The sequence below is a fragment of the Panthera tigris genome, chromosome A2 (assembly GCF_018350195.1).
Source record: "Panthera tigris isolate Pti1 chromosome A2, P.tigris_Pti1_mat1.1, whole genome shotgun sequence".
Taxonomy (NCBI): Eukaryota; Metazoa; Chordata; class Mammalia; order Carnivora; family Felidae; genus Panthera; species Panthera tigris.
The window spans coordinates 8,684,383-8,710,494 of record NC_056661.1 but is presented as its reverse complement, the minus strand read 5'-3'; the positions used below and the strand labels follow the sequence as shown (position 1 = coordinate 8,710,494).

The 26,112-nt window shown below is 49.5% G+C and overlaps 1 protein-coding gene across 3 annotated transcripts; it reads left to right on the top strand.

Moving 5' to 3' along the window:
• The first annotated feature begins 9,739 nt into the window (after positions 1–9,739).
• On the top strand, positions 9,740–25,792 carry ECSIT (ECSIT signaling integrator). Of its 3 annotated transcripts, none has more exons than XM_007079300.3 (9): positions 9,740–9,817; positions 10,030–10,166; positions 15,820–15,939; positions 19,597–20,014; positions 20,401–20,624; positions 24,192–24,249; positions 24,366–24,514; positions 24,715–24,820; positions 25,372–25,792. In XM_007079300.3, exons 3-9 carry the CDS (start codon positions 15,844–15,846, stop codon positions 25,620–25,622), a joined length of 1,302 nt encoding a protein of 433 aa, XP_007079362.2. In that variant the 5' UTR covers positions 9,740–9,817; positions 10,030–10,166; positions 15,820–15,843; the 3' UTR covers positions 25,623–25,792. The 3 variants fall into 3 exon arrangements, with proteins under 3 accessions (XP_007079362.2, XP_007079363.2, XP_042834173.1); XM_007079301.3 differs by having other exon boundaries at positions 9,784–9,821; XM_042978239.1 differs by lacking the exon at positions 9,740–9,817 and adding an exon at positions 9,828–9,951.
• Positions 25,793–26,112: the final 320 nt, after the last annotated feature.

Here is a 26,112-nt window from a genome sequence, read left to right as displayed (position 1 = left end):
TTTATTTTGAGAGAGAGAGAGAGAGAGAGGGAGGGCGCCTGCCCGTGCACGAGTGGAGGAGGGGCAGAGAGCGAAGGAGAGAGAATTCCAAGTAGGTCGCCGCCATCAGTGCAGAACCCCACGCGGGGCTTTATCTCATCAACAGATCATGACCTGAGCCAAAATTCAGAGTCAGACACTCAACCGACTGAGCCACCCAGTCGCCCCCAGATGCTGTTATTATACACACTTTACAGATGGGGAAACCGAGGCATGGGGTGTGGAATCCCTTTCCGAGTGTCACACAGTGTCAGTGGCAGGGCAGAATTTGACCCCAGGCCCCTGCCCCTAATGCCATCGCGCTAAGTCAAGGTTCCTCAACCCCAGCTCTGTGGACAACAGGGCTGGATAATTCTTCCCGGCCAGAGTCTCTCCTGGGCCTTACCGTAATTGAGGCGGCATCTCCGGCCTCTACCTACCAGATGCCGGTAGCACCCCCTTAGTCTTGACAAACAGCAACGTCTCCAGACATTGCCAAATGTCCCAGCAGGGAGACGGGAGAGGGAAGGCAGATCTTTCCTGTTTGAGAACCACTGGTCTAAACCAATAGGCTAAAAATACATAAAACGAGCCCACAATTAGCTCCTGGTATAATCCTAAATGCACGGGGTCTGTTCACTCATGCCTCACAACAGCCTTCCGACGTGGGGTCTGTACGCGGCACAGAGAGGTGACGCCGCCCGCCTGGCCTTACACAGCACGAGGGCGACGCAGCCAGGATTCGAACGCGCAGATTCCGGGATCCTGCCCACGCTGAGCGGCCCGGGCCGGGCCACGGGTCTCTGCGGCGCAAGGTGGGGGGGTGGGGGGAACGCGCGCCTCGGCGGAGCAGGCGGCTGGCGCCCCCTGGCGGCCCGGGAGGGGCGAGGGCGGGAGCGGGGCCTGGCGGGATCCGGCCGGCGGTGACGCGAAGCGCTGACTCACTCGGCTCCGCCCCGCCCCGGCCCTCGGCCGTTTGGCCATTTATAGAATCCGCGGGGCCTCTGAAGTCACTGCCCAGGCACGACGGGGGCGGAGTGGGGGAGCTCTTGGCGCGTCCCCAGACGGGGCAGCCCGGGGTCTCCCTAGGGGGCGACCCTCGCTGGCTCTGCCCTGTCCCTCCGATTCTAGTCCGTGTCGGTGTCTCTTTCTCTGTCTCTAGGTCCGTCTCTACCTCGCCCAGTCTTTTTATGTCTTTGTCTCCGAATCTGCCAGCCTCACTGTCTCTCTCTGTCTGTTCCACTGTCTCTCCATCTCTGGGTCTCTGTTTCACCTTTATAGGTCACTGTTTCTCTCACTCCATGTCTCTGTCGTTTCTGTCCTTCCCTGAGTCTCTTGTCTGCTTGATGGGGTTGAGGTGGAGGGAGGGGGCTGATCCCGTCCGGAGGCCCCTGCCCCAGTGGACTCCCCCATCACTGGCTGTCCAGTGTGTAGACCCCTTCTCAACTCCTGTCTGGAGTTCTCAGGTCCCAGCCCCTCTGTGCCTCAGTTTCCCATCTAAATGAAGGGTGGGATCTTGTAAGAAACGGAGTCGCCCCGAAGGGCTCGCGACGGTTATGAAAGAAAAAACTCTGCCTTTCCTTAATCTAGGGAGTCCCCTAGAACCGTCCTGACTCTCACGGCCATCTAAAAATCAGAACACACAACTCTGTACTTGTGTGTCTCCGGGAGAGAGCCGCTGCCCCCTTCCCCCCGCACCCGCCTATCTGGGCAGCCCCCGCCATGCCAGCCCCCTCGTATCTAGCTTCCCCTTCCTGAAAACAGGCAGAAGCTGTCGTTCATAATGTCTTCTGTTTCTAGAGGGCTCACTCCATGCTAGGCATTGTGCCAAACACAATCCCATTTTAGTCCTCACTGCCACCCTCTTGGGGCGGAAATGTGTAGACCCATTTTATAGATAAGGAAACTCAAGGTTCAGAGAGACCAAGCCACTCTCCTAGGATTACGCTGCTCCCGCTGCTCCTAGATCCTTCCACATGTATTTCTTATTTATTTATTTTGAGAGAGAAAGAGAGCATGGGGGGGGGGGGCGGAGGGGGAGGAGAGGGAGAGAGACAAAGAATCCCAAACAGGCTCCGTGCTGCCAGCACAGAGCCCGACTCGGGGCTCAAACCCACGAACTGTGAGATCATGACCCCAACCGAAATCAAGAGTCAGACACTCAACCAGTATTTGTTGAGCACCCAAACACACTCCCACCTCAGGACCCCTGCACCAGCGGTCCCTTCCAGCAGTCACATTTCCAAAAGATGCCTGCATGGTGATGGCTTCACTTCTTCTGCTCAAATGTCACCACTTTGGAGAGGCCCTCCCTGATCACCTGCTCTAAAATAACAGCATCACCCAGACTGACTTTGAGAGGGTGAGCACAAGGGAATTGTTCACATGTGTTTGCACCTGACAGTTGCTGTGTCTGCCTCCATAAAAATTTTCACTTTAAAAAGTCATTTTTAGGGGTGCCTCGGTGGCTCAGTCAGTTAAGCGTCTGACTCTTGATTTTGGCTCAGATTATGATCTCACAGTTCGTGGGATCAAGCCCCGCATTGGGCTCTGCACTGACAGTGGGAGCCTGCTTGGGATTCTCCCTCTCCCTCTCTCTCTCTCTCTCTCTCTCTCTCTGCCCCTCCCCTGCTTGCACTCTCTCTCTCAAAATAAGTAAACTTTTTGCAAAGTCATTTTAAAAGCCCCCACTTATACCTGATGCTAATATAACACTGTATGTCAATTATATTTTAATGAAAAAATTAAAGGCCTACCACGCTCTATCTCCTTTCCCCGCTTTCTTTTTCTTATCATCTCCTGTTTTCTCAACTTGTATCTCATCCTGTGAGCATAAAAACTCCACGGGCAGGGCTTTGCTTGCTTTGTTCACCGCTCTGTCTCCAGTGCCCGTACATTGCCTGTATACAGCAGGCACTCAAACAAGGCTCGCTGGGTAAAAGGAATTAAAGTTGATGAGCCAGGACTCAGACATTTGTCTGCAATGTTGGTGTTTAAGCATGCACAAAGGAAGGGCATAATTTCCAGGAAGTTCCTGGACTAAGGATAGTTGAGCTGGGGATCTCCTTTGCATTTGCATCCTAACTTTCCCCAGAAGACCAGCTTGGGGGTGGTTAGGGGGTTGGGCCTCGGGCCATGGCGGGAGTTATGTAGGCCATTCTCCAGTTTCCCACTCCCTGGTCCAGGCATGAGCTCTGCAAGATGTTTTGTAGGAAAAACATCTGGTTGAACAATGGAGACTTTTTTTTTTTTATTAAAATTTTTTTTTAACGTTTTTTATTTTTGAGACAGAGAGAGACAGAGCGTGAATGGGGGAGGGGCAGAGAGAGAGGGAGACACAGAATCGGAAGCAGGCTCCAGGCTCTGAGCCATCAGCCCAGGGCCCGATGCGGGGCTCGAACTCACGGACTGCAAGATCGTGACCTGAGCTGAAGTCGGCGCTCAACTGACTGAGCCACCCACGCGCCCGTGAAGACTTTTTTAAAAAGGGGACCGGTGACTACCAGATGGGCAAAATTCAGAACACCCGACAACACCAAGTGCCGGGGAGGCCGCAAGAACGTTGTGGATGGACGTGGGCAGTTTGTTGAGAGGTTTCAAAATGACGAGTGTCCTTTCCTTTTCTGGTGGTTATAATTTTATATATCAAGTCGACTGAGCCATGGGGTACCCAGATGGTTGGTCAAACGTTCTTCTGGGTGTGTCTGTGAGGGTGTGTTTGGGTGGGATTCATATTTGAATTATAAACGGGAAAACAGACTGCCCTCCCCAGTATGGAGGGGCCTCATTCAACCAGGCGGAAGCCTGAACAGAACAAAAAGACTGACCTTCTGTCCAGTAAGAAGAAAACGCCTAATGTCTGACATCTGTCTTTTTTCTCCCTCCAGACTGGAACTTCTTGGATCTCAAATTTGCCAGCTCTGACACCGGAACTTACATTCATTGGCCCTCTGGGTTCTCAGAGCTTCAGACTTGGACTAGAACTACATCGTCTGCTCTCCTGGGTCTCCAGCTTGCCAACTGCAGATATTGGACTTATTAGCCTCCATAATCATGTGAGTCATTTCCTTGTAATAACACCCCCTCCTGTCTCTCTCTCTCTCGTTCTCTTTGTTTCTCTCTATTCTAACTGGTTCTGTTTCTCTGGAGAATCCTGCTATTCAACACATCTTCTGATCCAGAAAATCATTTTTAGAATACACCTAAGAAGTACAAGTGGAGGTGTGAAAAGAACATTTATTGCAGTATCTTCTTGACAACAAGTTACCCTGGGGGCATCTGGGTGGCTCAGTCTTTAAGCGTTCCGCTCTTGATCTCAGTTCAGGTCTCAGTCTCAGCTCAGGTCTTGATCTCAGGATTGTGAGCTCAAGCCTCATGCCTGGGAATGACGCTGGGTGTGGAGCCCACTTTAAAAAAAAAAGAAGAAGAATAGAGAGAAGGGGGTTCTGGATCCATATTCCATGGGTTTGGAACATGCCCTGTTGCTTCCTGACTGTGCGACCTTGGCGAGATATCTTAACTTCTCTGTGATTCCGTTTCCTCCTCTGGGAAACGGGCATACTGATAGTACCTGCTTCCTAGATTTCTTTCTTAACTTTTTACTTTTAGATAATTTTAGACTTACAGAGAAGTTCAAAAATAGCATAGAGTGTTCCCATTTACCCTTCACCTTGCTGCCCCTACTGTTAACATCTTATGTAACCAAGTTCACTTATTAAAACTAAGAACTTAACCTTGGTACAATACTATTAATAAACTACAGCCTTGATTTGGATTTCTCCAGGTTTTCTACTCCTCCTTTTTCTGCTCCAGGACCCAATCCAAGATCTCTCATGGCACTTAATTGTCATGTCTCCTTAGACTCCTCCAGTGACAGCCCCTTGTCGTTCATGCCCTTGGCACTCCTCAAGAGAACCGGTCAGCAACCGTGTAGACTCTCTCCACTTGATTTATCTTGATTGGATTGAGGTTTTCACATTACTGGGAAGGATACCAGAGAGGTGATGTTCCCTTCGCATATCGGGGGCTTATGATGTCACCGTGACTCACTGCTGGTGACTTTAACTTCCGTCCCTTGGTTAAGGTGCTGTCTGCCAGGATCCGACACTGTGAAGCTTCTATCTTTCCCAGGGTTGTCGTGTGGACCGCGCGTAAAAGGGTCTGTGTCGGGGCTCCACACATGCTGTTCCGCTGCGTTAATAAAAACAAACACAAAAACACAAAAGACACAACTATGTAAAACGCCTGTGCTTGAATCCACTCCTTCTGTAAGGATCAACAAGAAAATAAGAGCCATAACTGCTTCAAGAGGAGAAGGGACACTGGGAGCCCCGAAGACGGCGGCCAGGTCGCCGACACGACCGCCACTCACGCACGCCCTCGCCCACGTCCGAGCTGAGCTATCAAACTGCGCCTGCGCAGAGCTGGGCTCCGGCGCTCTCCCAGCAGTGCCCACGTGGCTGTCAACGTGCTGGGGAGGGGGCGTGCACAAGCCCCCCCCCCCCCTGTACCGGCAGTTGATTGGCTGGCGCTCCTCTCAGCCTGGCCAATCACAGGAGTCTTGATGCCGCGCGGCTGCGCAGGCTTTCAGGCAGCCTGAGGGTGGCGCGCGCGCGTATCCTGTCCCCGCATGGCAGTGCCTTGCCTTATGGAGGCCAAGGGACTGCAGATACGGCTTTTGCGGGGTGGATAACTGCCCTTGCCTGGAGCCTCTGTTACTGCCAGCCCCGCCCCCCCGTTTTATGTGCTAATCCTCTTCGGTTAATAGCCTTCAACTGGGGCTTTCCAGGGGGGCCTGGGAGCGCCCTACTCCAATCTGACCTCATCTCGTATCACTTCTTTTTTTCTTTTTTAATTTTTTTTTAATGTTTATCTAGTTTTGAGAGAGACAGAGACAGAGCTTGAGCGGGGGAGGGGCAGAGAGAAAGGGAGACACAGAATCCGAAGCAGGCTCCAGGCTCCGAGCTGTCGGCACAGAGCCCGACGCGGGTCTCGAACCCACCGACCGTGAGATCATGACCTGAGCCGAAGTCGGAGGCCCAACCGACTGAGCCACCCAGGCGCCCCATTTGTCTTTTTTTAAGTAGACTTTAAAAAATTTTTTAAATATGCACAACATAAAATTTACCATTTTTAAGTGTACACTTCCGTGTTATTAAGTACATTCACATTGTTGTGCAATCGTCACCACCATCCATCACCAGAACTTTTTTCAGTCTTCCAAAATGGAAACTGTTGCCATTTAACGCTAACTGCCCATTCTCTATTCCCTTCAGCTCCTGGCAAACACCATTCTACTTTCTGTCTCTCTAATTTGCCTGTTCTAGGGACCCCCTATAAATGGAATAATATAGTATTTGTCCTTTTGTGACTGGTTCCTTTCATTTAGCACAATATCCTCAAGGTTCATCCATATTGTATCATGTATCAGAATTTACTTAATTTTTATTATTTTATATATTTTTAAAATGTTCATTAGAGAGGGAATGAGAGAACATGGGGGAGGGGCGGGGGGGAACAGAGGATCTAAAGTGGGCTCTGTGCTGGGGCGCCTGGGTGGCTCAGTCGGTTGAGCGTCCGACTTCAGCCCAGGTCATGATTTCGCAGTCAGAGAGTTCAAGCCCTGCATAGGGACCTGTGCTGACAGCTCAGAGCCTGGAGCCTGCTTCGGATTCTGTGTCTCCCTCTCTCTCTGCCCCTCCCCCGCTCATGCTCTGTCTCTCTCACTCTCAAAAAATGAGTAAATGTTTAAAAAAAATTTTTTTTAATAAAGTGGGCTTTGTGCTGACAGCTGACAGCCCAGTATGGGGCTTGAACTCACAAACTGTGAGATCATGACCTGATCCAAAGTTGGATGCTTAACCCACCGAGCCACCCAGGTGCCCCCATGTTTTAAAACGTTTAAACTGAGCTATTACATAAAGTAAAATGTATGGATCTTAATGGAAAGCTCAATGAATTTTCACATATATACTCGTGTAGTCGTTACATAGCTCAAGCCATAAAATATTTCTTTTTAAAATGTCTTTATTGGGGCACAAGCAAGCAAGCACACAAGCAAGATGGGGCTAAACTTTTGGGCTAATTACATGGGGTCAACGTTCCAAGTTCAAAATAGATTAACATTAACAAGATGGCAGCCACAATTATGTCCTAAACAGTTCTGACGTTGTACTTAATCTTTTTCAAGCTGCCAGTGGTTGGAAAAGGCTTCAATGGAACAAGGGTCTTTGTCCGTGTCCCCAGTTAGAATGCCAGCTCTCCAAGGCCAGGATTTTTTTTGTGTTCACTGCTCTTCCTCAGTGCTTAGAACAGTGCCTGTTATAAAGGCAAGCCCTCAACAGATTCCTGTTGAGTCAATCTGAGCCTTCTCACGGTGGGGTGGGAAAAGCCTCAGCCTCCTGTGCACAACCTCCCCCATTCTGGCCCAGGGTCCAAGTCTCCAGCAGTGTTGAGGGAAGATCTTTGAGATCTCTTCAATTGCTTCCCGCTGTCGGCTCTGGGTCATGAGGGGCTCCCCTGCCTCACGCCTTGGACAGGGTGAAGTGGTACATCCATAGCATGTTGAGGATGCCCAGGACCAGCATAGCCAAGGTCAACACCCCTCAAATTTTAGAATGGCTTCACAATGATGCCAGCTACATAGCCCAAAGCCACACCATTCAGTGAGGCCACTCGTGAGTTTCGGGGCAGCCGACTGTAGTCAGGAACCAACTGTGGACAGGTGGGTTAGAGGATCGGAGGTTGAGGGAAGGGGAGGGGAATGCAGAAGACCGCGAAGGTCCCCTCATGTCCCCAAACCCAGGCACCCAAAATTAGCAAAGGGCTTTGAGCAGAGAAGTAACTCAGTAAGGCAGACTGCCCTGGGGCTGGGGAAAGATGCCGAAAGGCAGGGGCAGGGTAATTAGTCAGGCATGTGGAAGGTGAGCTACAGGGGGCTGTCACAAAGGGACTGGTGGTCTAAAGATTGGGGTGAGCATTAGGCACATTTATCCATTAATCTATCCATTGTCGTAACTAACATCTGTTGAGCACCTACCATGTTCCAGGTCCTGTCCCTACAGCTGGGGACACTACACGTCACAAACAAATTCCCCGTGTCCTCATGGAGCTTATAGTAACCGAGCCCACAGATGTTCAATCCATGCAGGCAAGGAGGAGGGGAGAGGTGTGTCCAGGGTTCTTTACATGAAGCAGCAGAAGCCAAAGAGAGAAATTGCATGGTAACACGGGCACATCTGATCCTGGTTCACGGAGAATCCCCACCAGGTCTGGAGAGAGCAGGGGTCAGAAGTGTGCCAAGGATTGTGTGAATGTGACCCTGGGGTCCCACCCAGCTGGATCCTATCTATCTTAGGGCGGGTAACCAGAGCCCTCAGCCACAGTCTGTGGGGTGAGGTGAGCAGGGGGCCCACTGAACCCTGGACAGCCGAGGACAGGGCGGCTGGGGGCCTGGTGTGGAGCGGTCAAGGCCCTGGGTCAACCTCTTCCCGGGGCTGGGGCAGAGAGAGACAGCGGGCTGGACAATGAACCCCCTTAGCTGGGCCAACCTCAATCTGAGAACCTTCCTGAAGAGGTCCCTTCCTCACCTGGTCACCCACAGCAGTGTCCACCCCACTCCCCTGTGCTGCCAGTTCCCCACACTCGCAGGAGTGTAGAGTGGGGGTGAGAGTGAAATGGAGAACGTCCCTCTGGGCCTGCTGACTCTGTTACAGAGTGCAGTTGATGTTGACTGTCTCCGGGGAAAGCAGGTTGTACCTGCTGAGAGCGCTGACGGCGAGGGAGAGGAGGATGAACACATACCTGGGGAGGAGATAGGGGCAAGTTAGGTGCCCGCCCTCCTGGCCCCGCCCCTCCCTTCTGGCTCCGTCCCGCACGACCGGAAGTCCCACTGGAGGCATTTGCTTGAGTCCAAATCACAGCCAGAGGCTGACGAGCACGCGCTGGCAGAGCACCCAGGAGCTCCTTTGGTGCGAGACCAAGTCAGAAGGCTGAACCACTGGAGGGGGCGCCATAGGAATGGGCTGGGGTGGTCATTGCCCTGTGGCCAAGTCTCCGCCCCGCCCCAGGTACCGCCTATGCCCAGCAGCTTTATATATATATACACAATTTATATATATATATATATATATATATATATATATATATATATATATATAATATATATAATTCATAAATATAAAATTCGTATATAAAATTCATATATATATATATATATATATATATATATATATAATCCCATGAGGTTATTATAACTGGCCCATTTCAGGGTGAGATGACCCAGGCACAGATGAGTTAAGCAGTAGCCCAGAGTCAGGGAGCTAATTAGCAAAACTTGTCTCCTTCACTGCTATGTATCAGCCCAGTATCCTCAGCGACTAAAACTGCGCCTAGCACACGGTAAGCGCTCAATAAAGGTTAGGCGAACAAACGAAGGAATCCACATCACTTCTACCATCAATGTTTTATTTTCCACATTTCAGGTGGGAAAACTGGGCCTCCACCTGGAGTCACAGGCCGCCTAAGTCCAGCCTCCCAGCCCGGATCGGCCCAATCATTCCTTTCCCTGCCTTAATGGGGGTGCGGCTTGCCCTGTTAGGGGTGGGGCCTGGCTCGGTGTGAGGAGGGACCAAGTTCTTTCTGTCTTCCTATTGGTGCTCCTCCATTTTGGGCGGGACCTCTCTAAACCTGTGTTCTCGATTTGCTGTCTCCCCGGTGGCCCCTGACCTGGAAGCTCTCTGGGTAAAATGGCGGCGCCCGGAGTCACGACCGAGCCGGCTTGGAGTCCGCGGCTTGCCGCGTGAGTATGTAGATCGCCCGTGGGGAGGCGAGAGCAAACTGCTGGGTCCTGGGGTGGCCGGTTCTGGGCCGGCAGGACGGGAGGACAGCCCAGAGCGACCCAGCTGCAGGGCCAGGGCACCGTGACCTTTGGAGGTGCGGGACGGGGACGTGCTGGAAAAAGCCGATCTCTGTATACTACCCTCCCCACGTCCCTAATCTCCTATTTTGCAGATGAGACAGCTGAGGCTCAGAGAGGTTAAGGGCCTCTCCCGAAGTCACGCCGGAAGTTGGCAGCTAGGCTGGAATTCGGACCCGCGTCTGTTTATCCCAAGGATCCCAGAATCCTGGCAGCCAGCCTCAGAGCTGCTGTAGGTACACCCCGCCACGGCGTTCAGATGTACAGATCATAGATGTTTTGTAGCAATTTAGCTCTTCTCCCCATTCAACTGATACTTGTTAGGCACCTGCTTTGTACCAGGCACTGTCCAGGTGCTGGAAACACAGCAATGAGGAAGACAGACAAAAATCCACTATCTCCTGGGGTAGCCAGACATTAAACAAGTCAGAAATGCAGGGAACAGGTGATTTCAGATGCTAATAATTGTTAACAGTGCATTCATCAGGGTGATGGGTGCTTGGATTGGGAGTGGGGCTGTGGTCCAGGAAGCCCTCTCATTTGAACATAGAGCTGCACAACCAGAGACAGCTATGGATGAATCTAGGAGAAGAAATTTCCAAACAGGGGGAATAGCAAGTGCAAAGGCTCTGAGACTGGAATAAACTTAGCTTGTTTAACAAACAGCGTAGCTAGAGCTGCGAGAGCTAGAGTGATAAGAGTTGAGTTTGGAGAGGTAGACCCTGTCTACCCCCCACCACGGGGTTCAGACTTACAGATCTGAATATCTGTGTAATATAACACTAGTGATTTTTAGGCAGAGAACACTGAATTTAGTTTACATTTAAAAAAAAGCTCCCTCTGGCCATGGCGGGGAGAACTGACTGGAGGGGACGTTGGGTAGGCCTTAAGGACAGAGATCATGGGATTGGGGTGGTGGCTTGCCGATGCAGAGAAATGGATGTATTTGGGATGGACTTGGACGTACTCATCAGGACTACTTGGTGGACTGAATGGGGCAATGAGGGACATAGCGGATGCAGAAATGACTTCTAGGTCTGTGGCCCGAATGACTAGGAATGGTGGTGTCATTCGCTAGGGTGGAGAGGAACACGTTTAAGCAGGGATATCACTTTGGAGCAGATTAAGTTGGAGACGGCTGGGTACATGCCAAAATGGCAGTTAGGTATGGGGGTTGGAGGTCAGGACTGGCAATAACTGTTTGGAATCCATCAGAACATAGATTGTCATTTTTCAGACTTTAACACACGTAGGAGAAACCTGGACTCTTATTAAAATGTGGATTCTGACTCAGGAGATCTGGGTTAGGGCTGAGATTTTGCTTTTCTTTCTTTTTTTTTTTTTAATTTTTTTTTTTTTTTAACATTTATTCATTTTTGAGACAGAGAGAGACAGAGCATGAACGGGGGAAGGTCAGAGAGAGAGGGAGACACAGAATCCGAAACAGGCTCCAGGCTCCGAGCTGTCAGCACAGAGCCCGACGCGGGGCTCGAACTCACAGACCACGAGATCATGACCTGAGCCGAAGTCGGACGTCCAACCGACTGAGCCACCCAGGCGCCCCGAGATTTTGCTTTTCTAATGAGCTCCCAAATGATGATATTGATATAGCTGATCCCTGGAACACACTTTGAGTAGTGAAAATTCAGATTAAGGTCTCAATCTTCGCAGCATATTAGAGTCACCAGAGTGTTTTATTTATTTTATTTTTTATTTTAGAGAGAGAGAGAGTGTGAGCGGGTTGGGGATAGAGGGAGAGAGAGAGAGAGAGAGAGAGAGAGAGAGAGAGAGAGAACCCCAGACAGGCTCCATGCTGAGTGCTCAGCGTGGAGCCCGGCTCGGCCGATCTATGACCCTGGGATCATGACCTGAGCTGAAGTCAAGAGCTGGGTGCTCAACCCACTGAGCCACCCAGGCGTCCCCATTGCTGTCCTTTAAAATGCTGATGCCTACCTTTAGATACTTTGATTTATTATATCCGATGTATGGCCTGGGCATGGGAATTTTTAAAAGCCCCCAAGATGATTCTAATATGAACAAAGTTTGAGAACCATTAAAGCCACCTACAAGAATACAGAGAAGAGGGGAACAAGTTGAAAGACACTTCAGGGTAGCAGACAGACAGATTCAGGATGTGGGATTCTTCGCAATCTTAGTACTCAAAGTGTGGTCCCCATACCAGCAACATCAGCATCATTTGGAAGCTTGTTGGATGTACAGGATCTTTAGCTCTACCCCAGACTTGCTGAATCAAAATCTTCATTTTAACAAGATCCTAAGTGATTCATCTACACATTCAAGTTTGCAGACATTGTAGCTTTAAAGAAGGAAGTGGGTCATGTCAAAAAGGTGGGAGGAGGGCCTCACCCATGATGTATGTTTCTGAGAAATTGAGCAAAATGAAGCCTTAAAAATAATCATTGGCTTTCATAAGTGCAAAATGCAAAAGGGGCCTTTACAAATGGTATTAGTGGGGTGGTTGGGGCAGCAGCCAAGTTGGAGAGAGTGAGGAAACATAATGTGTATACACCTCTTGGGAGAAACTTTACTGTAAAGGGAGCAGAGATATGGAGCAGAGGCTGGAGGGAGTCTTCAGGTCAAAATGGGAGATGTTAGAGAAAGTTTAAATGGTGATAAGAATGATCCAGACATTTCCCATCTCATTTTATGAGGTCAGCATTATCCTGATACCAAATCAAACAGACACTAAAAACTACAGACCAATATCTCTTACGAATATGGATGTAAAAATCCTCAACAAAATAACAAGCAAACCAAACTTTAGCAACATATAAAAAGTACTATATACCATGATCAAGTGGAATTTATCCCATAAAAGCAAGATTAGTTTAAAATCTGAAAATCAGTTAATGAGATACACCATATTAACAAAATAAAAGATAAAAACTACATGATTATTTCAGTAGATGCAACAAAAAATACTTCACAAGATCCAGTATCCTTTCTGATAGAAGCATTCAACATCTGGGTATAGAAGGGAATTTCTTCAACCTTATAAAGGCCATGTATGAAAAACAGACAGCTCACATCATACTTAATAATAAAAGACTGGACACTTTTCCCCTGAGATCAAGAATAAGAAAACGATGTCCACTCTTGTCACTTCCATTCAACATTGTACTGGAGGTTCCAGCAAGGGCACTTGAGAAAGGAAAAGAAGTAAAAGATACCCAGTTTGGAAAGGAAGAGATAAAACTATACTTGCTGATGATGTGATCTTGTATATAGAAAAGAATCCAATAAAAAGCTATTGGGACTAATAAGTGAGTTCAACAAGGTTGTAGGATAGATCAGCATATAAAAATAGTATGCCAATATAGAAATACATATAGTGCCATACTGGCACTGAACAGTGTGGAAATGAAATTAAGAAAATAATCCCATGTACGTAATAGCTTCATAAAGAATGAAATATGAATAAATTTAACAAAATAAATAAAAGACACATACAGTGAAAACTATAAAACACTGTTGAAAGAAATTAAAGATGATCTAAATAAGTGGAGAGGTATCCCATGTTCATGGATCAGAAGACTTAATATTATTAAGATACCAATATTCCCTAAACTGATCTGTAGACTCAATACAATCCCTATCAGAATCCCTCTGACTTTTTGCAGTCATTGACAGCTGATTCTAAAATGTATATGTAATTGCAAGGGACCCAGAATAGCCAAAACAACTTTGTAAAAAAAAAAAAAAAAAAAGTACAAAGTTGAAGGACTTACACTTCCTGATTTTAAAACTTACAAACTATAATAAAACAGTGTAGTGCTGGCTTAAGACTCAATATAGATCAATAGAATTGGGAGCCCAGAATTAAACCCTTACATTTATGGTCAATTGATTTTCAGCAAGAATGCCAAGACAAAAAGTACACTTACCACGATGAGCACGGAGTAATGTATAGAATTGTAGAATCACTATATTGTACGGCTGAAATGAATATAACACTGTATGTTAACTATACTGGAATTAAAATTTTAGAACTTAATTTAAAAAAGAAAAAGAGTGCCAAGACCCAGAAATACAGAAAGAATAGTGTCTTCAACAGATAGTACTAGGGCAACTGGATATCCACATGAAATGAACCCCTTTTTCACACCATACAGAAAAATTAATTCAAGGTGGATCCCAGGACTAAATGTAAGAGCTAAAACTATTAAACTCTTAGAGAAAACATGGGAGTAAATCTTCATGACCTTGGGCTAGGCAGTGGGGTTTTTTTGTTTGTTTTTTGTTTGAATTTAGTGGGTTGTTTTTTTTTAAATGTTTATTCATTTTTGAGAGACAGAGAATGAGCAGGGAAGGGGCAGAGAGAGGGAGACACAAAATCTGAAGCAGACTCCAGGCTCTGAGTTGTCAGCACAGAGCCCAACGTGGGGCTCAAACTCAAGAACTGCGAGATTATGACCTGAGCTGAAGTCGGACGCTCAACCGACTGAACCCCCCAGGCACCCCTTAATTTAGTGTTTTTTTTTAGATATAACATCAAGATCACAGCTATAAAAGAAAAACATAAATTGGACATCATTGGAATAAAAACTTGTCCTGCAAACAGTAACATCAAGAAAGTGAAAAGTCAGTCTAATGAATGGGAGAAAGTATTTGTAAAACACAAGGGTCTAGTATTCAGAATATATAAAGAACTCTTACAACTCAATAATAAAAAGATAAGTAACCCAATTTTTTAAATGTACAAAGCATCTAAATAGACATTTCTCCAAAGAAGATACGCATCGGCCAATAAGGGCATGAAAGAATGTTCAACGTCGCTTTTTAAGGAAGTGCAAATCCAACCATGAGATATCACTTCACATTCACTAGTGTGTCTGTAATCAAAAAGACAACAAGAATTGGCAGGGATGTGGAGAAATTGGAACTCTTACATATTGCTCATAAGAATGTAAAATGGTGCAGCCACTTTAGAAAATCGTTTGGCGGGTGTGCCTGGCGGTCAGTTGGTAGAGCATGCACCTCTTGACGTGGGGTTGTGAGTTCAAGTCCCACATTGGGTGTGGGCCCAGCTTAAAAAATTAAAATGAAAAAATAAAACAGTTTGGTAGTTCCTCAAAATGTTAGAATTAACCATACGTCTCAGCAATTTGACTTCTGTGTATCTACCCAAGAGACGTGTAAACACTTTTTCACACAAAACTTCCACCCAAGTGTTCATAGCAGCACTAGTCCTAATAGTCAAAAAGTCGAAACAACCCCAACTATCCATCAACTGAGGAATAGATCAATAAAACATGGCTATATCTGTATAATGGAATTTTTTGACAAAACAAATGAAGTCTGTTACATGCTACGACATGGTTAGCCTTAAACACATGCTAAGTGAAAGAAGTCAGCCACAAAAGAGCACGCGTCGTATTGTACAAACTACCCGGAATAGGCAAATTATAGAAACAGTAAGGTCAGTGCTTGCCTGGGGTTGAGTGATGAGGGGAAATAAGAGAGACTGCCGATTGGGTATAGGTTTTCTTTTTGGGGTGACAAGAATGGTGTGAAATTAGATTGCAGTGGTGGTTGTACAACTCTGAATGTACTAAAAAAAAAAAACCATTGAATTTTACACTTGAAAAGGCTGAACCACATGATACGTGAATAAAGCTGTTAAAAAGAAAGAATGATCCAGTAGGGAGGCAGGCCATGGCAGGAACAGATTCCTCAAGGCAGTGAAAGGTTTAGCCCAAGAAAATCGGGACGCTTGATCGTAACAGCCATTGTAAGTCCATGCGGTGAATGAAGAAACCAGTGGGGCTGGTGAGTTGGCCATGCAGTCTGGAACACGGCCACAGCCCGGAAGGGGTCTCCTCTCCGTTAGCTGGCTGATGCTGTCTTTTCTCTGTCTCGGCCAGGTGGTTGTCTGACAAGTGGAGGCAATGAGCTGGGCCCAAGCCATCCTGCTGGCCCGGGGCCTCTCTCGGGGCTGCGGAGGCATCTGCGGGGCCACCGTCACGGGAGCCCCCTTCTCTCAGGTAACCACCAGCTGAACAGTCGTCTGCTCACACCGGCCGGCCTATCTGTTCTGAGGGCCAGTTGACCCCGCCTTAATTCATTTTAAGAAGGGCTGGTGCCCATGCGGGTAAGGGAGTTGAATTTGGAAATAAGGATTTGTGAGCTAAGTAGATGTGGGTGGTGGCTGTGGGTGACCCCTGTATCCACTTGTTGAGATTTGGGCAGAAACTTGAACTTCCATCCCTTCCCGGGGTGACCAGATGGCCCAAGCCAGTCAACGGGCATAGATGGCTACCACAGTGATGGTGGCCGCCGACCTTGTTCTGTTGTGCTTCACAAACAATGCGGTTTTGGGTTTTGTCTGTTTGTTTTCACAAATTGAGGGTTTGTGGCGACCCCGTGTCGAGCAAGCCTGTTGGTGCCGTTGTCCGACAGCGTTTGCTCACTTTGTTCTCGGTGTCCCGTTTTGGTAATTCTTGCAGTACTCCAGACTTACTCATCATTACCCTATTTGATCTGGGATCAGTGATAGTGACTTGCCGGAAGCTGAGGCGCTGGTTAGCATTTTTTAGCAATAAAGTATTTTTTAATTAAGGTACGTGCATTTTTTTCAGACTTAGTGGTATTGCACACTTTATAGGCGACGGTGTAGTGTAAACATAACTTTCGTGCGCACCGGGAAGCCAAAAAATCGGTTTGACTCCTATTATTGTGACGCTTGCTTGATTGCTGTAGTCTGGAACTAAACCCTCCATATCTCCGAGCTATGCCTGTACCTCCCTTACCGAGCACTTCCTCTGGGCCAGGCCGCGTGCTATGCTTTTTGTTATGCTTTTATCTCATTGGTACTGTCTCCCCTTCTTTTGGCCATTCTAGAGGTTCCTTTCGATGTTTATTTATTTTTGAGAGAGAGAGATAGAGCATGAGCCAGGGAGGGTCGGAGAGAGAGGGAGACACAGAAACAGAAGCAGGCTCCAGGCTCTGAGCTGTCAGCCCCGAGCCTGACGCGGGGCTCGAACCCATCAACCGTGTGACCCAAGCTGAAGTCAGATGCCTAACCGACTGAGCCACCCAGGCGCCCCGCTTCCTTTCTGATTTAAAAAAAAAAATTTTTTTTAATGTGTTTATTTATTTTTGAGAGAGAGAGATAGAGCATGAGCCAGGGAGGGTCGGAGAGAGAGGGAGACACAGAAACAGAAGCAGGCTCCAGGCTCTGAGCTGTCAGCCCCGAGCCTGACGCGGGGCTCGAACCCATCAACCGTGTGACCCAAGCTGAAGTCAGATGCCTAACCGACTGAGCCACCCAGGCGCCCCGCTTCCTTTCTGATTTAAAAAAAAAAATTTTTTTTAATGTGTTTATTTTTGAGACAGAGAGAGACAGAGCATGAGTGGGGGAGGGGCAGAGAGCGAGGGAGAGAGTATCCCAAGAGGCTCCATGCTGTCAGCAAGGAGCCCGCCTCTGGGCTCGATCTCCCAAATCGTGAGATCATGACCCGAGCCGAAATCAAGAGTCAGACCCTTAACCGACTGAGCCCCTCAGGCGCCCCTCGCCATATATTTTTAAAGATGCCGTATGTATAACCATTGTAATTTAAACATTCAATTCCATTTCAAGTCAGAAATTTGGTGGTATTGCCATCCACACATGGGTTAGCGAACATTTTTGTACTGAGTCAATACGTATTTTTGGCCTTGCAAGCCACACGGTCTCTGTTAGAACTACCTGGCTCTGCCCCTGTAGCACAAACACAGCCCCAGACTAGACGTAATAAATGCGCGTGGCTGTATTCTCATCCACCTTTAGTGACGAAAGCAGGCAGTTGGCCATATTGGCCCCACAGGCTGTAGTTTGCTGTCTTACGTTGCGGAGGGATCTCGCCTGTCCCCAGTAGCCTCCATTCTTCACTCTGGGGAACAAGATCTTCTTGACCCAAGAGAAACACCATCAAAACAGAAGTGGAAGCCGAGGCCTGAGCAGTAAAGTGGCATGTGGCCATAACCTAGCAGAGGACAGGCAAGCCAAGATTCCTGCCGACTCCAAAATCCGCCTTTTCTCTTTTAAGTTTTTGAAAGCTATCTTTTGAATAGACAATACGGCTAGTTACAGCGGGCAATTTGGTTCAACATTCAAGAAGTTCCGGGGCGCCTGGGTGGCTCAGTCAGTTAAGCGTCCGACTTCAGCTCAGGTCATGAACTCGCAGCCTGTGAGTTCGAGGCCCGCATCGGGCTCTGTGCTGATGGCTCAGAGCCTGGAGCCTGCTTTAGATTCTGTGTCTCCCTCTCTCTCTGCCCCTCTCCCGCTCATGCTCTGTCTCTCTCTCTGTCATAAATAAATAAACATTTTAAAAAAAAGGGTTTTTTAATTAAAAAAAAAAAAAGTTCTAAGGCTACACCATGACCCCACTTAGCTCCCCTCTCTCTCGAGGCAAGAGATGTTCCCCACTTCACGCATTCCCTTCCAGATATATTTCACAGGAGCAAAAAAATTATATACATACAGTTGATTCTCATTATCCGCCGGGGTTATGTTTGATAAAGTGGCCGCATACACTGAACTAGTAAATACTGAACTGTCGCCTCCGGGGAAATGTGGGGTCGGTTCCTGCGAGCCTCTGCTCACAGTTTCATCAGCGAGTCAGTATCTTGTTGGATGTGCGTTTCTGTTTAAAGACATCTTATTTAATATATGCTGTTGGCTCATTAACGTTGAACTCACCGCCAACAGCACTATAACTCAAGCCTGAATGTAGCTTATCTACCACACGGTATTTTCTCTGTAAGGAACAGCAGAGCCTTCTTGCCTGTAGGAACGCTGGACGGCCCGTCAGTACTATGCGTGGGGGCCATTTTCAACCGCAACAGCACCGACCAGAAGATGTGGAAAATGTGCACTAAGTAAATCTCTAACAGGACGCTTGTTGAGAATACAAGGGCTGAATCCAGAAGGCTGAGCGTCACCTTATTCCATCTCAGCTGGGAATGAACGGGCTTGGGTGACTCAGATTTCTCACTGCACAGCCTGTGTCTGTGAATGACCAGGAAAGTGCTGAGAGTATCGGCGTTGGGATTGCAAATCAATGTAGCAAGCAGGCAAATTTCCAAATACGGAATCCACAGCTAATGAAGATCTCTTGTATGTCAGTGGGTGAGGCTTCTTTATACCTATGGGACCCTACTGAACGCACCACTTCACACATTGCTTGCTTTGCTTTCATAATATATACCCTGGGGCTCGTTCTGGGTCACACAAGACCCTCCTCAGTGTGTCTGATAGACGCAGGTGCCCCTCGTCCAGGTTCATGGCCATTTGCTTAACCATTTCCTTGCTGATGCACGGTGGGGCCGCTTTCCCCTGCTACGGTGGAAAAGGCAAAAGTCATTGGGCACAGGTTGGTAGGTAGCTGTAGGATTTAAAAACCAGACGCAGGATCGCTGTATCCGAGGGTGTTTGTTTGTTATCCTGGCGAATATTGCCGAGCTGCCTCCATGGGGGTTTTACCATTGTTCTCTCACACTTCGTAATGGTTCCTGATCTTGGGCTTGTTACCACAGCACCACACGGCCTCAGAGGCCCTGAGGGATGCCCGCTGGCACCTTTCCCAGGAAAGAGCCGGCCCGGCAGTCCCCCAGGGGCCCTGGGAGGGGCCAGATTCCAGTAGCGGTTTCTCTGTCCCCAGGTGTCCCTCCAGGCCCCGCGGGGTCTCCATTGCAGCGCAGCCACCCACAGCTCTGACTCCTGGCTGGTCCCTCCCCCACCTAAGCCCCCAGGGGGACCCACCAGGGCCCTGGCACCCCACGAGGAGCTGTTTAGGCGGGCACCAGATGGGGCGCAGGACAAGGCGAACTTTGTGCGGGCCGTGCAGACCTTCGGGCAGCATAACGTGCACAAGCGGGGCCACGTCGACTTCATCTACCTGGCCCTGCGCAAGATGCGGGAGTATGGCGTCGAGCGGGACCTGGCCGTCTACAACCTGCTGCTCGACGTCTTTCCCAAGGAGGTCTTCCAGCCTCGAAGCATCTTCCAGAGAATCTTCATCCACTACCCACGGCAGCAGGAGTGCGGGATTGCTGTCCTGGAACAGATGGAGAACCATGGTGAGGCCAGCAGGCCCAGGGGCAGGCAGCGGGCTCTCCCCCCGGGACGTGGGCCCCTCCGTCGCTCCATGGCTCCAACTTGCCTTTCCTCTGTCTGTTTTGCTGGCTCGCGCCCCCTCCCCCCTCTCTCAATCTCTCCTCTGTCTCTGGTCTCTTTCCTCTTTCATCTCTCCCTCTGACCTTTCCTTTAAATTCTGATTCTTTTCTCCCTCACCGTCATCAATTCCCTGACTAAATTCTTCCTGTCTCTGGTTCTTTCCATCTGGCCCTCCTCATGATTCCCTCTTGGTCCCGGCTCTTCTGGCCCTCTCCGTCTCCCATGTCTCTGTCTCCCCTTCTCCCTCCTGCCCCCTCCCTGAGGCTCTGCCTGCTTCTGCCCGACACAGGGGTGATGCCCAACAAGGAGACCGAGTTCCTACTGATTCAGATATTTGGACGTAAAAGTTACCCCATGCTCAAGTTCGTGCGCATGAAGCTGTGGTTCTCCCGCTTCAAGAATATCAACCCCTTCCCACTGCCCCGGGACCTGCCCCAGGACCCCGTGGACCTGGCCAAGTTGGGCCTGCGGCACATGGAGCCCAACCTCAGCGCCAGGGTCACCATTTACCAGGTATCCACCCCCGTTCGCACCCTCGGCCACAGCCGCGGGCTGAGCCCTTGCTAGATTCCCGTGGCCCTCACTCCTCCCGGCGGCTTGACCTCTGACCTCTTCTCCCGCCCCTCTCCCCCTACTGTCTGTATTCTGGGCATCTGGCTTCCTTTCTGCCGGTTTTCTTCTCAGGCTTTTGTGCTCACCCTTCTTTCTGCCAGGGACACTTGTCCCCAGGACTTCATGTTCTTCAGGTCTCGGCTCTGCTGTCCCTTCCTCAGGATCCCCTTCCTGACCACCCTAGCAGAGGCACACTGGGTGCTTGGCTTGGTTGCTCATTCACCACGACTCAGTTTCCCCTGTGTCTCTCAAGGCTCAGCACAGGGTCCGGCACAAAGCTGAGCTCAGCAGGTGTTTGCCGAATGACTGAATGAAATAGTCCACACACAGACACACACACACACCAGTGTTCTAGGGGCCCCACTCATGCCAGACCACATGGGGGGATCCTGTGGTCCTGAAGGCTGACCCCAGGTAGCAGATAGTTTCTCTCAGAGCTGCTGGTTCTGAGATGGAGAAGCACTGGGGGCTCTGGGAGCCCAGAAAGGGCAAGGAGCACGGAGGGCTTCCTGGAGGACGTGAGGGTGAGCTGCACTCAGGACAGAAGAGACAAGGAGAGCATTCTGGGCAGAGGGAGCAGCCTGGGCTGGGGTTCAGAGGGCAGCTGGAATTGCTGGAGATGTAGAAAGAGCTTCCTTTGGCCAGTGCAGGAGGTCGGGGTTGGGGAGAAGAGACCAGGAGGGCACCAGGTTAAAGAGCGTGGTTTGGACCTGTTGGTGAAGAGGGAGCCACATAGAAGTTTTGAGAAGAGGAAGGATGGGGTGGGAGCTCTGTTCTGGAAGGAGTTTCTGTTTTGAAAGCATCCTCTGGTGCTTGGCCACATGGGTGTTGAATGGGGGCTGGGTGGGGCTGGGTGGGCAGAGGACCGAGTTAATAGGAGAGTGGGTGATGGGGTGTCTGGGTGAGAAAGGACAGAGATTTGGCCTGGAGCATATTCCAGAGGAAAGGTATTCTTTAACTCACGTCTTCCTTTTGAAAAGTAAAGCTTTAGAAGCCAAGTGGTACTCGAGAACACAGGATGAAGAGTTCTCCCACGGCCTGGTCCCCAGTCCCCACTCTCCTTCCCCGGAGGTGACCACATCTGTGTCTCCTTCCAAAGAGATTCTGTGCATTTGCAAGCCGATCTAGCCTTTGTATTTATTCTTTTCTCCCCCTAATTTTGAAAAGCACGTACAGAAAGGTTGAAAACATGGTAAAATGATCACCAACACTGCCTAGATCTCAAATGGGAACGATCCAAGCTCCATCAAGAGGGAATTGTCTACATAGATCATAACACCTCAGTCAGGTTGGTAAAAAAAAAAAACAAAAAAAACAAAAAAAAACCACAAGTGAAAGGTTGAAGTATGTTCAGTGGTCCAGTTAACTCCCTTCAGCATGAGAAGGGAGAGGAAATAAAAGTTCATACATCGATTTGCCTATTTTCACAAAAATAAATAATGCCAAGATAAGTCTGAAATGGGTAGAAATCATTATCTCTGGGCAGGTAGAGGAGATGGGGTAGAGAGAACAGGAGTGGAAGAGAGACATCTGTTTAAAATGGATCGACATTGCAACTATGTAAATGTTTTAGTGTATTTTTTTTTAACGTTTATTTATTTTTGAGAGAGAGAGACACAAAGCACGAGCGGGGGAAGGGCAGAGAGAGAGGGAGACACAGAATCCGAAGCAGGCTCCGGGTTCCGAGCCGTCAGCCCAGAGCCCGATGCGGGGCCCGAACCCACGAACCGTGAGATCATGACCTGAAGGGAAGTCAGACGCTTAACCGACTGAGCCACCCAGGCACCCCGATGTTTTAGCGCATTTAAAACAAAATCAAAGAAATGGGGAGGAGGGGGAACCACCATACTGGCAACAAACAGAAACAAAAGGGATCGGCCGAAACATCTCCTTGATGGCAAAACCACTGAGACAAAAAGTTCTTCTGAGTCAGTCATCCAACTGCCCATCCTCTGTGGCCTCTATTCTAAGAACACACAAATCTGTAGAGAAATCCCAAGCTTAAGTCCCACAGCATTATGGTTAGCAGTAATATCCAAACTGTGTATTTTGATGGATAAGTAAAGGTGCTACTGTTGATGGGAACCAAGATTTTTAGTGTGCGAGACAAAGAAAAATATACAATCAAAATGCTAAAGAAAGAAGAAACACGTGTGAAATTTAAAATGAAAAATCCGTATTAAGAAATCAGACTAATTATATTTTTCAGTAAAAAGGCCCAGGAGCAAAACATATACTGTGTCTCCCTCCCTCCCCTTCACCCCACTCCTCCCCCAAAAACTTCTACTTTAAAAATGTTTCTCTGGAGCACTGGAGTGGCTCAGTCAGTTAAGCCTCCGACTCTTGGTTTCGGCTTAGATCGTGATCTCACAGTTGTGAGTTCAAGCCCCACGTAGGGATCTGTGCTGGCCATGCTTGGAATTCTCTCCCTCTCTTTCTGCCCCTCCCAACTCATGCTGTCTCAGTCTCTCCCAAAGTAAATAAACAAACCTAAAAAAAAAACAAAAAACGTTTCTCCAATGAAACAGCATTCTACCCGTGTTCTGCACCTTGCCTTTTGCTGTTTTTATTTAAGAATATGGCTGGGAGCTTGTTCTATGTCCATACTATTGATTCACCTCTGTTCTTTTTAATTTGAAAGGATGGATGATATGTGTTGCAATAGTTGTAAGCTCTCAGACACTTCAATCGAAGAATAGATGCATTTTTTTTTTTAAGTTTACTTTTTGAGAGAGAGAATGTGCGCACGTGCCCGGGTGCATGTGAGTGGGGGAGGGGCAGAGAGAGAAGGGAAGAGCCCAAAGCAGGGCTCGAACTCAAGAACCATGAAATCATGACCTGAGCTGAAATCAAGTCAGGTGGTCGGTGGGACTGAGTTACCCAGGCACCCCAAGATGCGTTGTTTGTTTGTTTTTTAAATTAAATTTCATCTGGTTTTTTGAATCACGGCAGTATGTAAAATCAAAAAGATATAAAAGGGATTTCCTTTCCTCCCAGTTTTCTGCAGAGACAAACCCTGATTTGCTTCCTGTGTCTCCTCGGGAGCACACTGTGCATGTGAAATTATTTTTCTTTTTAAACCGTCACAAGCACAGAGCCCTTAGTACGTGCCAGGCCCTGTTCTCAGCATTTTGGGACCTTCCGAATTAAGTGCTGTCATCCCCATTTTGCATCTGCAGAAACGGAAGCATCCAGGTACGTTGGCTGAGCCACAGTCACACGGCCTGTGGCAGAGTGGATTTTAGTGCAGGTAGGTGGGCTCCAGGGTCCCCTCTGTGTGCCCATCTTCAATGTCAGCGGCTATTGCCAAAGTGGAAGAAATGAAAAAGGGATGGGCTTGAGTCGACGGGTAGGAGGCTGAGAGGAGCCCTGAATTTGCCGGGACCTCCCGCTCCCCATTTCTCTCCCCAGCTCCCCTGTAGGGGCTGGGGCTCACAAGCTTCCTTCCACCCCTGCTCCTCCTTGCAGACGCCTTCTGCCAAAGACTCCACAGGTGCGGCAGATGCCACTGAGTCCCACATTGTAGGTAAGGCTCTGGCCTGGGGTGGCTGGGTTCTCCCCAGGCCTGCTGGGTGGGCTCCATGGGCCTTCGGGTAGAGCCCCTCAGCCAGGGCTCCCTGGGCACGCGTGTCTCCATACCAGGCATCCAGACTCCTGATCAGCAGGCTGCCCTGGCCCACCACAACCCAGCCCGGCCTATCTTCGTCGAGGGCCCCTTCTCCCTGTGGCTCCGAGACAAATGTGTCTATTATCACATCCTCAGAGCTGACTTGCTGCCCCCGGAGGAGAGGGTGAGAGCCCAAAGCTTCAGTGGGGGGCGTGAGTGTGTGTGAGGTGGGGGTGGGCTGGCACCACCCTGAGGGCTCATGTGAGATCTCAGAGGTGCAGGGGGGAAGGGGAAGGGAGGGATAGCCCCTGGTGTGGGGGGATAGGCTTCAGCCGGCTGCGAGATCCTGGGCCTCTGACTGCCTGCATCCCCTTCCCCGGGTAGGAAGTGGAGGAAATTCCAGAGGAATGGAATCTCTACTACCCGATGCAGCTGGACCTGGACTATGGGAGGAGCGGCTGGGATGACTACGAGTTTGACATCCATAAAGGTACAACTGGGATGGGCACCAAACACCAGCTGAGGTGAGGCCTCTGGGGTGGAAGGCTGGCACCCAGGCTGAGACCTAGCCCAGTCGCCACATGCAGACCCAGCAGATGCCCAAGTACACACACACACACACACACACACACACACACACACACACACACCTCACTCCCCAGGGGCTCCAGGCCTGTCAGCCCTTGGTCATGGAACACCTCTGTGCTGGCTACTGAGTGTGACCAGGACAGGCTCAGTCCTTGCCCTTAGGCAGCTCTGGCCAGTGGGGGAACAGGCAAGTCAAGTTATATTCTTGGGGCCTAAGGGGAGGAGTACCAGGCTTCAGGTGGGGTGTGGGGAGGACTTCCTGGTGGAATGTCAAAGAACCAGGAGGCATCACTTAGGTGAAGCATGGGATTGGCAGTCTAGACAGAGGGGATATCTTGTGCAAAGGCTTGGATGCGCAAGAAACATCCGCCTGTGGCCCGGAAGGGGTGCAGGCACGGGGGTGCTGCTCCAATCCCCACGGCACAAACTCTGAGCGCCTGTTTCTCCCAACAGTGGAGGAAGGCCCTGTCTTCGCCATATGCGTGGCGGGTGCCCACGACCAGGCCACGCTGGCCAGGTGGATCCAGGGCTTGCAGGAGACCAACCCAGGCCTGGCCCAGATCCCCGTGGTCTTCCGCCTGGCGGGGTCCACCGGGGAGCTCCTGGCGACCTCCTCAGGACTGGAGGAGCCGCCCCCGCCCCCACCAGAGGGCCAGGAAGAAGAGGAAAACAATCAGCAGCGACAGCAGCAGGGACAGAGCTGAGGCTGATTGGTCACCAGCACAAACCGTGGACTAGTGTAATAGCATGAGGTGCCCTTTGAATGTACAGCAAATAAAGGTTTTCCGGCTCGGGGCGGCCTTCTCTCTTCTCTGACAGCGTGGCGTCTCTGCCCCTTTAACGTTTGGTGGCCTGGTTTTTCAAGGGGTCTGCGGCATCCGGGACTGACAGATCAGACCCCAAGCTTTCCCTTTGTCTTCACCTGACAGCTCCTACCCTTCCCTTGTCACCCTCAGGATGCATTCAGAATAAGTCGTGGGGAGAGGAGCCCCTACCTCCCAGGGTCTACGGGCCCATCTAGGTCTTTCTTCCCGAAGCTGGACTCAAACCTCAGCCCTTCCCTCGGTCTCTGAGAAGTTAGAAAGTTTAACAGAGGAGAGGAATAAAAGAACTGGCTGTTGCGAGCCCTCGCTTGTCGCGCGCATGCGCAGTTTCTGCTCCCGTTCTCCTTTTGGCGCCGTGGGGCAGTGAAAG

Bases quoted from the DNA above. Each gene is read 5' to 3' on its own strand.
- ECSIT (XM_007079300.3), top strand. From the start codon at position 15,844: ATGAGCTGGGCCCAAGCCATCCTGCTGGCCCGGGGCCTCTCTCGGGGC. The intron at 20,625-24,191 runs GTATCCACCCCC...TCCTCCTTGCAG, and splicing joins CCAGGGTCACCATTTACCAG to ACGCCTTCTGCCAAAGACTC. The intron at 24,515-24,714 runs GTGAGAGCCCAA...TTCCCCGGGTAG, and splicing joins TGCTGCCCCCGGAGGAGAGG to GAAGTGGAGGAAATTCCAGA.